The 10,460-nt window shown below is 45.4% G+C and overlaps 1 protein-coding gene across 1 annotated transcript; it reads right to left on the bottom strand.

Annotated features, from left to right (window-relative positions):
* Window positions 1-972: 972 nt before the first annotated feature.
* Window positions 973-9,761, bottom strand: GLOD5 (glyoxalase domain containing 5). Its single transcript, XM_032426794.1, has 4 exons — window positions 9,677-9,761; window positions 6,106-6,243; window positions 3,018-3,173; window positions 973-1,322 (listed from the first exon to the last, which is right to left on the bottom strand). Exons 1-4 carry the CDS (start codon window positions 9,737-9,739, stop codon window positions 1,197-1,199), a joined length of 483 nt encoding a protein of 160 aa, XP_032282685.1. The 5' UTR covers window positions 9,740-9,761; the 3' UTR covers window positions 973-1,196.
* Between the last annotated feature and the right edge of the window lie 699 nt (window positions 9,762-10,460).

Genomic DNA, 10,460 nt, shown 5'->3' with positions numbered 1-10,460 from the left:
GTGCTCAAATAGCTCCCTCGGTGAAGATGGCCCCCTGACCATCCCCTTACACATCAGAAACCACCCCAGCAGGGCGCCTGGGTGGCTCAGTCATTAAGCGTCTGCCTTTGGCTCAGGTCATGATCCCAGGGTCCTGGGATCGAGCCCCGCATCGGGCTCTCTGCTCGGCGGGAAGCCTGCTTCTCTCTCCCACTCCCCCTCCTTGTGTTCCCTCTCTCACTGTCTCTCTGTCAAATAAATAAATAAAATCTTAAAAAAAAAAAACTGCCCCAGCGATTTTTAGCTGCGTTCCCTCTTTTCCATGTTTTCTTTCTCTCCAAAAGCCTTTCTCATCCTCTAACATACTTTGTATTTTCCTTACTTATTTTTATTCATTCTCTGTATCTCCAAACTTAGATATGCTTATCTCTTCTGTTTAACACTGTCTCCCCAATGTCTGGAACAGGGCCAAGCACACGGTGGGTGCTCAATATATGTTTATTAGTTGATTGAAAGGATGGTATTGGTGGGGGGGGTGGGGGAGGACAGACACAAATGAGGTTTGTCCTTGTCCTGTCTACTCTGTCAGGAGCTGAGCCTCAATCGAGATGAGTCTGGACCTAACAGATCCAAAGGTAGAAAGTACCACATACCCTGGGGGTGTGGTCAGATAAGGCACTCCAGGAAGAGGTCGTATCATCTGGGGTGGTCCTTGAAGGTTCCATGGAACTCACAGAGATCTTGAGGTTCAGTGAGGCCTCTGGGGTGGAGGACACAGCAGACAGCACTTGGAAGGGGTGAGGTGAATTCCAAAAGGATGGGCTAACTAACAAGGAGAAATCTATCAGGGCCCTGAATCCCAAGGGGATGACCCTGGATTTGGTCCTCAGAGATGTCATACCCTGGTCACTGACCCCCAAACAGCTCAGAGACCTCACATCCTGGACAAACATCCATACATAACACTGAGACAATAATAATGAAGAGCTCGTATTCATTGAGAGCTTATTCATTTATTAGGGGGGACCTTGGATGGGGGATATTCAGATAGGTAGTTTTGGTCCCAAACCCAAATCAGTCTTCCCCCCTCCCCCCCAGGAAGAATGAAGTGCCCAAGTCCTCAGTCCTTGGAGATTTCTGGGCTTGGGTAAGAGCTTGCAGGAAGGAAGGGAGAGGGAGACATGACAGGGAACAGAATGGAGGAGGGCCAGCCTCAATCATGAGGAGATATAGTTGGACACCTCAATCAGGTTTCCATCAGGATCTCGGAAGTAGATGGACATAATGAGTCCTTTCGCCCCTGTTCTGGGGACCAGACCCTCCTCAATAGGAACCTCACAAGCCTGAAATGGGAGGGAAAGACAAAATCATTCATCATAGTTCATGTGTGAGACCAAAATTTAATCCCCAGAAGGCCCCTGATATCTTTCTCACTTCATCTCCTGCCAGTCTCCCCTCCCTCACTCTGCTCCAGCCATGGACCAGCTGTATGGCCTTGGGCATAGTACCTAACTGCTCTGTGCCTCAGTTTCCTCATCTGTAAAGTGGGGATGATGATGGTACCTAATATTAGCTAGTAGGTGGCAGAGTCAGAATTGAAACCCAGGTAGCCTGGACCAAAGTCCATGCTCTTAACCCCCTATGCTTTCCCCACTTTACTTCCGAACCGGCCTTTTCCACTGATACTTTCCAAAGAAAGATTATATGCAAAACCTTAATCTGTGTTCCCCAAAAGGAGAAGCAATGCTTCCCTTACATGAAATCATTTTAAGTGTTAGAGGGACACCCCTTTAAATATTCCCTCTTCAATCCTATTTCAGTCCTTTTTTTTTCTCACTAAGTAATTTCTACACCCAATGTGGGGCTCGAACTCACAGCCCCGTGATCAAGAGTTGCATACTCTTCTGACCGAGCCAGCCAGGCGCCCCCTATTTCAATTCTTCTGATTATACCAAGAAGCAAGGCTCTGGTGGATGCTAACAAGTCCTTAGCACCTCCTCAACCATTTGCTAAATCTCCCCTTGTAATGTCAGGCCCAGAGGGTTCAGAGAAAGGAAATGGATAAGATTTTATTTATTTATTTGAGAGAGAGCCAGTGAGAGAGAGAGAGAGAGAGATAACACAAGCAGGGGGAGGGGCAGAGGGAGAGGGAGAAGCAGACTCCCCCCTGAGCAGGGAGCCCCCACGCCAGGCTCTATCCCAGGACCCTGGGATCATGACCTGAGCTGAAGGCAGACGCTTAACTGACTGAGCCACTCAGGCGCCCCCACGACTGGTATTTTTATAGCCGTTTGTTTTTTACAAGTTATCTTCCCTTTGTGTCAAGATATGATGGGCTTTTCACGTAACTGGTGAAACTTTGGCTTTTTACAGAAATGCGTTTCTGTAAAAAGAATTTAAGTTTGTAATTTTTTTACAAGAATGATGTAATGTGGGGGCGCCTGGGTGGCTCAGATGGATAAGCATCTGCCTTCGGCTCAGGTCATGATCCCAGGGTCCTGGGATTGAGTCCCTGCATTGGGCTCCCTGCTCAGTGGGGAGCCTGCTTTTCCCTCTCCCTCTGTCCCTCCCCCTGCTCGTGCTCTCTCTCAAATGAATAAATAAAATCTTTTTAAAAAAGGACGTAATGTTTCCCTTTTTTTTAAAAAAAGATTTTTTTATTTATTTTTTGACAGAAAGAGACAGCGAGAGAGGGAACACAAACAGGGGGAGTGGGAGAGGAAGAAGCAGGCTTCCGCTAAGCAGGGAACCGGACGTGGGTCTTGATCCCAGGACCCCAGGATCATGACCTGAGCTGAAGGCAGATGCTTAATGACTGATCCATCCAGGCGCCCCTGTAATGGTCCCCTTTAAAATAGATTTGTTTACATGAAACAATGATGTCAGCAAAAATAATGAGCAAACAGTTGTGTACAAGCATTATCTGGAAGTGACAAAAGTTGTTATGTCTGAAATTTGAGGAAGACCTGACTGGGTCGTGCTCCTGTTTCCACTGTACCAGCCGCAGCTTTCTCGAAAAGAACCAACATCCCACTCACTTTGAGGTGCTGGACCACTTCCTCCAAAGGTGTCTCTGTGATCAGGCATATGTCCACGGAGCCAGGAACTGGGTGAGCAGCTTTGGGTTCAAATTCCTTTCCCACCTTGTGGAGGTTCAATTTCTGGTCTCCAAAACACAATGCTTTCCGGTCAGCCTATTTTTTTTTTAAGATTTATTTATTTATTTAACAGCGAGAGTGAGAACACAAGCAGGGGGAGCGGCGGGCAGAGGGAGAGGGAGAAGCAGGCTCCCCGCTGACAGGGAGCCCAATGTGGGGCTCGATCCCAGGACCCTGAGATCATGACCTGAGCTGAAGGCAGATGCTTAACTGTCAGGTCACCCTATTTGGGGAGGAAGAACTAAACCCCCAAGATGAGCATGAGACAAAGCCCCCTACCTACCCCAACAAGGTTAAAACAAAGTACAACGGGGCTTTTAATTAAAAATAACAGTCCCTCACCCCACCCCAGCCTAGTCTCATTCCCTAGAGGCAACTGCTTTCAGCCTGTGTGTGTGTGTGTGTGTGTGTGTGTGTGTGTGTGTGTGTGTATTTCTTCTGGAAATTATTTGCATTATCTTCAAATAATATGTAAATACTACCCGTGGCAGAGACAGCAATTTGTCTTAATATACATTTACTTAGTATACAATATAATAGACATTTCTCCCTTTTTTCTTATAAACAACCCAAATTTCAATGGGGTCAATTGTGTGCCCGGCTTAAAAAGCCATTTCCCAGCATTCCTTGATGGGGGGGGCATGTAAGATGGACTGGACAATGAGATGTCAGCAGAGGTTGCGGATGGAGCTTCCGGAAACCTCCTGGTCCCACTGAGCTGGCACCTCTGGCCCATTCACGTCCTCTTCCTTCCCAGACTTTGGCTGAGCCCCAACTTTCTACAGAGGTTGTTAAATGGGAGAAAAAGAAAACTTGATCTTCTTTCACCCACTGTTCGTTGAGTTTTCTCCTATGTACCCCCAGACACAGTCAGTGACTGATAATGGGCAACTTTAGCCATTTTCTTGATTTAGCAACTTGATTTAGCAACTTGAGACATTTTCACTCCTCTCCCTGCTCGGATAAACAAGAATTTAGCTCATCCACATTACTCCCCCCTACCAATAGAATTCTATCATCATTTGTAGTTCCTCTTTTAGTTCCTTTATAATTTTTAAAAGACCCACTTGCATCTTTATGTTTTGATAGATGAACTACAGCTAGTATCTCACTGGCCCTCCTGTCCTCTTCATGTCCCCACCCTCTCCACCTCTTTCCTTTCTTTTATCATTTTCCTATATCTTTCTCTTCTATCGCTGTGGCTGATACCACATCCATTCTACCAGAAAATGACCTTATTTCACTTTTTTCCTTTGGCTCTCTCTCTTTCTTGGGACCTTTTTTTCTCCTGTTCCAAACTGGACTGAGTGTTTTCTAGGTATCTTTCTGGGATCTTCCTCTTGGGAGCCAATGTGTCCTGACTTTGATGTCTTCCCTATTCCTGGTTTAATCACTCATTTTGATGTAGATGCTCTCAAGTAATTTTCAAAGCAAGTGGGCAAGGTTTCTCTTTTTATACCTACGATTTTTTTTAAGGAAACTCTGTGCCAAATGTGGGGCTTGAACTCACAACCCTGAGATCAAGAGTCACATGCTCTACAGACTAAGCCAGGCAGGTGCCCCCATATATCTAAGAATGTTTTATTCTACACTCACCTTGATTAATAGTTTGGCTGGACATAGAATTTCCCCCCAGAATCTTGAAATTGTTCTATTGTCTTCTGGTCTCTGATGTGACTCTTGGGCAATCTGGTATCTGCATTATTTCTTTTCCCTTTGTAGTTGAATTACTTTTCTTTTTCTTTGTTTCTTTCTTTTTTTTTTTTTAAAGTAGGCTCCATGCCCAACATGGCACTCAAACTCACGACCATGAAATCAAGAGTGGCATGCTCTACTGACTGAGCTACTTTTCTTTTTAACCTCTTTGAAAGATCGTAGGATATTCATTTCCACTTCGATGTTCTATAATTTCATGAGAACATATCTAAGTGTCAGATGTGGTATATATATATATATATATATATACACACACACACACAATGGAATATTATGCAGCCATCAAAAAACCCAAAATCTTGCCATTTGCAATGCCATGGATGGAACTAGAGGGTATTATGCTAAGTGAAATAAGTCAATCAGAGAAAGACAAGTATCATATGATCTCACTGATATGAGGAATTTGAGAAACAAGACAGGATCATAGGGGAAGGGAGGGAAAAATGAAACAAGATGAAACCAGAGAGGGAGACAAACCATAAGAGACTCTTAATCTCAGGAAACAAACTGAGGGTTGCTGGAGTGGTGGGGGGTGGGAGGGATGGGGTGGCTGGGTGATGGACATTGGGGAGGGTATGTGCTATGGTGAGCGCTGTGAATTGTGTAAGACTGATGAATCACAGACCCGTACCCCTGAAACAAATAGTACATTATATGTTAAAAAAAAAGATAGTAGGAAGGGAAAAATGAAGGGGGAGAAATTGGAGGGCGAGATGAACCATGAGACTATGGACTCTGAGAAACAAACTGAGGGTTCTAGAGGGGACGGGGTTGGGAGCATGGGTGAGCCTGGTGATGGGTATTAAGGAGGGTACATATTGAATGGAGCACTGGGTGTTATACGCAAACAATGAATTATGGAACACGACATCAAAAACTAATGATGGTGACTAACATAACACAATAAAATAAAATAAAATAAATATGTCAATATTGTTTCTTGCTTCTCTTATTCACTCTTATATTTGTAAGATTCATTCTTATTATACTGTGTAGTGGTACTTCGTGCTGGATACTCAGTTAACCCTTTCTGGATAAAAACTGGAACATTCTCTTGCATTACTTTTATGGCAATTTCCTCCCCTCGTTTTTCTCTATTCTCTCTGGAAGTTCTACTTTTCAGAGTTTGGAATCTCCTACATTGATCCTTTTTTCTCACAGATTTCCTGTGGGGTGTTTTTAGGGGGAGGGATTAAGAGTATTATAACCAAATTCTACTTCACTTGCAGTTTGTACTTGAGAAAGTGATTACCTTGAAAGTTGTGACTTCCATGCCCAGGATCTTGGAATAAAACATGGTGGTGTCTTTGATACTCTTTACCGTCATCACAATACGGTCAAGCCTATGGATAAGGCATGGTGAAAGAGTCTGACTGCTGTTCCTCCACGACTTAAAGAAGAAAAAAATTTGAAAGAGATCACATTGCCTCTGGTCCACCCATGTTTCCTGTTTCCTTCTCTTCACCTCCCCTCATCTCCACAAGGACTATGCTTCCTCCTCAACCCCATTTCCAGGGGAAAGTCCTGAGAGGAAACTTGAGTAGAGTGGTTTTTTTTTTTAAAAGATTTTATTTATTTGAGAGAGAGAGAGAGAGCACAAGCAGGGGGAGCAGCAGAGGGAGAGGGAAAAGCAGACTCCCTGCTGAACAGGGAGCCCAATGCGGGACTTGATCCCAGGACCCTGGGATCATGACCTGAGCCTAAGGCAGATGTTTGACTGAGCCACCCAGGTGCCCACTTGAGTCAAATCTTATCACCCATGTGCGGATTCATAAGAGTCCGCCATGACCACTCTCTACTGTTTTCTTTTTTTTATTTAGGATTTTATTTATTTATTTGAGAGAGAGAGAGACAGCGAGAGAGGGAACATAAGCAGGGGGAGCGGAAGAGGGAGATGCTTCAACGACTGAGCCACCCACGTGCCCCTCTCTACTGTTTTCTTGTTCTATTTCTTTCCCCTTGTAGAGGGATAGAGATGAAGGTAAGGGATAAGATGAAGACCAAGACCAAATCATCTCTCGTTGTCCCCAAACTGGAATTCCTCTCTTTTGCAAGGAATGACAAGACACAGAGGAGGCCCAACCCTGTGAGTACAAGCCCTCTGTTGGCCAGTTAAACCCAGTCCCATTTTTCTCCTCAGCTATGCCAGGACAGGAAGGGAGCATCTCAGATGACATAAATGTTTCTAAGCATGTGTGTTTACAGATCCACCTTGACGCCCAGTGGGAGGACACAACTCCCCCCTTCTTACTTCCTGCCCTCAGCACACTTTCCACCTGATCTTTCTCTTGATTTGCATTCTTTAGTAATTTGTATATTTACACGACATCTGCTACAAGGTTATAAGGTGCCTGTGGTCTGGCACAATAGCAGAGTATTGTGGTTAAAAGAACAGATTCTGGGAGCCAGACTGATGTTTAATTAATCTCTCTGTGCCTTGGTTTCCCCTTCTGTAAAATGTGCATGATTTTAGACGTATAAGATTATTGTGAACATTTAAAAAAAGAGTTGGATTTTTAAGGGCTTAAACAATATCTGGCACTGTGCTGTAAGAGTTCACCGTGATGATGATGATGTTGTCGTGGTCATCTTGTTAAATTTCAGACTCCCTAGCATGGCCCCTAGTCTCTACAGCCTTATCCATCTCAAGCTACATTATCCTTTTGCCTGTTCCTCATAAGGGCCATCTTTGTATCCTTGGCCTCAGAGCTGTATGCATATCTAATGCATATGCTAATATCTGTCTCTCTGACTAGAATATAAGCTACATAAGGGCAGATATTTCTCTCTGTTTTGTTCCCCACTGTGTCCCAAACAACCAGCAGATGTTCAATAATATTTGTTCAATTAGTGGATATCTACTACAACAATTAGGCCCAGTGCCTAGCACAAAGTCTGACTTCTACTCCTATTCTATTCTATTCTATTCTATTCTATTCTATTCTATTCTATTCTATTCTATTCCATTGCATTCTGCTCTATACTATTTTATTCATTCCATTCGACTGTGTTCAATTCCATTCAAACCATTACATTTTACACAATTGATTGCAGTGAGCCCCAGCTTAAAAAAATACTGTGCTGTTCTATGCTCATCAGTGAGGGGAAGCATTAGCAAAGTTGCTGAGCTCTGCTGTCCTCATGGATACAGAGGATCCGTGGGAACACACAAGCAGTAGAATGAGAAATTGACCTTTGGGCTCCATTGAAAATAAAGTTGTATGTTAAAAACCTTTTAATGTCTGTAGGATCTGTAACAGCACCCCCTTTTCATTCCTGATATTGGTAGTTTATATTTTTTCTCTTAATGGCTTGAGAGAAAACAGAAATTACTAATATTTTATTAATGTGTTCAAAGAGCCAAGTTATGACCTTGTTGACTGTATCCAATGGATGCTTGCTTTCTGTTTCACCCGTTTCTGCTTTTATCTTTATAATTCCTTCCTTCCTTCCACTTTCTCAGGGTTCAATTTGCTGTTCCTTTTCCAGCTTTTTGATATGGAAGCTCAGGTAATTGGTTTTGTTTTTTATTTAAAGGTTTTATTTTTATTTATTTGACAGAGAGAGAGCACAAGCACAAGCAGGGGGATGGGGCAGAGGGAGAAGCAGACTCCCCGCCGAGCAAGGAGCCTGATGCGGGGCTCAATCCCAGGATCCTGGGATCATGACCTGACCCAAAGGCAGACACTCTACCAAATGAGCCACCCGGGTGCCTTTTTTTTTTTTTTTTTAAGGTTCAGGTCATTGGTTTTCGACTTTCCTGATTTATGCATTTAGAACTATAGATTTCCCCCTATGCACTGCTTTAGCCGCACCCCCTCCTTCAATTTTGGTAGTATATTGGAAATCAACTCAACCCATTTCTCCCATTTCTCAATGCCCTGCCAGCTCAGACTCACTCCTGCAGATCCTGTTTTGCAGACAAGGAGCTCCAACCTCACAAATTCAAGGATGAGCAGGGCTGGTTCTCTTAAAGAACCAGAAGAAGGCTAGTGTGGTTTAAAATCCAAGAGTGAGCGAGGCTGAACAGGCAGGGAAGGCAAGGGACAGATAGTTCAGGGTTGTTGAGGTGACATTAGGGAGGCTGGTTTATAAAAGGATCCTTGCTGGGGCACCTGGGTGGCTCAGTCGTTCAGCATCTGCCTTCGGCTCAGGTCCTGGGTCCAGCCCCGCATCGGGCTCCCTGCTCAGCAGGAAGCCTGCTTCTCCCTCTCCCACTCCCCCTGCTTGTGTTCCCTCTTTCGCTGTCTCTCTCTCTCTCTGTCAAAAAATAAATAAAATCTTAAAAAAAAAATAAAAGGATCCTCAGGACATAGTAATCATATAAGGCTTACTCTGTGCCAAGCCCTGATTCTAAGCACTACACGAAATACATTTTATTCCTCACAGTAACACTCTCTGATAGCGTGCCCAGAACATGATGCCCTCCCTCCTGCCTCCTATTTTTCTACAGAATCCTCTTCAAGGTTTCCTTCAGGATGAACCTCAAGGTCAGTGCCCGGTTTCCTGGTCCCTTCCCACACTGCCCCATCCTGACATTCCTGGAGCCACCCTGAGGGGGCGGAGCAGTCAGCCCTCAGCCCAGGCCCATTCTTGCAGGCATGTTGGTGTCTGACCACAGTGCAGCAACAGGGTCTTTCCGTGTCCCTCTGCTGCCCTCTGCTTGTCTTTGAAAGCGGAAGAGACAGGAGGACGGAAAAATGGATGTCAGCACCCCAGGATAGTCCACAAAGAAGGGAAGCAGGTTAGCAGGCCTGGGCTGGGGGATCCCCAACCTTGGTGTGAACACCCATGCCCCAGGCCCCTGGGACCACCCCACTCACCTGCTTCTGGGAAGTTCTGCCCCACATCCTGGCTGGCTGCCTGGAGGGCAGACGGCATAGCATGGCAGGCAAGGTGTCCTTGCCCTGGAGCCTCCAGACAACCCTCTGGCTCAGTGCCCTGAGATCAAGGGGCACGAATGGGAGGGCCACGGGCTGAGGAATGCTGGTGGTGACAGAGGTAGGCGGTGCGAGTGCAAGGACTCTGATAGAAAACTCAGGACCCCGAAAGTACAAGCTTGAGGTCTGACTTCGTCGGCTCAGGCCGCCATAACAAAGTACCACAGACCGGGGGGCTTAAACAACAGAAATTAATTCTCTCACCGTTCTGGGGGCCAGAAGTCTGAGATCGGGGTGCCAGCAGGGTGACGTGCTGGTGACGTCTCTCTTCCTGGCTTGAGGATGACCACCTTCTCTCTGTGTCCTCACATGGCAGAGAGAAAGAGAAGGCTCTCTGGTCTCTTCTTCTTCTTTTTTTTTTTTTTAAAGATTTTATTTATTTGAGAGAGAGAGAATGAGAGAGAGAGCACATGAGAGGGGGGAGGGTCAGAGGGAGAAGCAGACTCCCTGCTGAGCAGGGAGCCCGATGCGGGACTCAATCCAGGGACTCCAGAATCATGACCTGAGCCGAAGGCAGTTGCTTAACCAACTGAGCCACCCAGGCGCCCTCTGGTCTCTTCTTGTAAGGGTACTAATCCCATATTGAAGACCCCACCCTCATGACCTCATCGAAACCCTAATCACCCCCACCCTGCAAAGGCTTCACCTCCTAATACCATCACACTGT

This window comes from Phoca vitulina, unplaced genomic scaffold (genome assembly GCF_004348235.1).
Source record: "Phoca vitulina isolate PV1807 unplaced genomic scaffold, GSC_HSeal_1.0 scaffold35, whole genome shotgun sequence".
NCBI lineage: Eukaryota > Metazoa > Chordata > Mammalia > Carnivora > Phocidae > Phoca > Phoca vitulina.
This window is presented reverse-complemented; position numbering and strand designations above follow the sequence as displayed.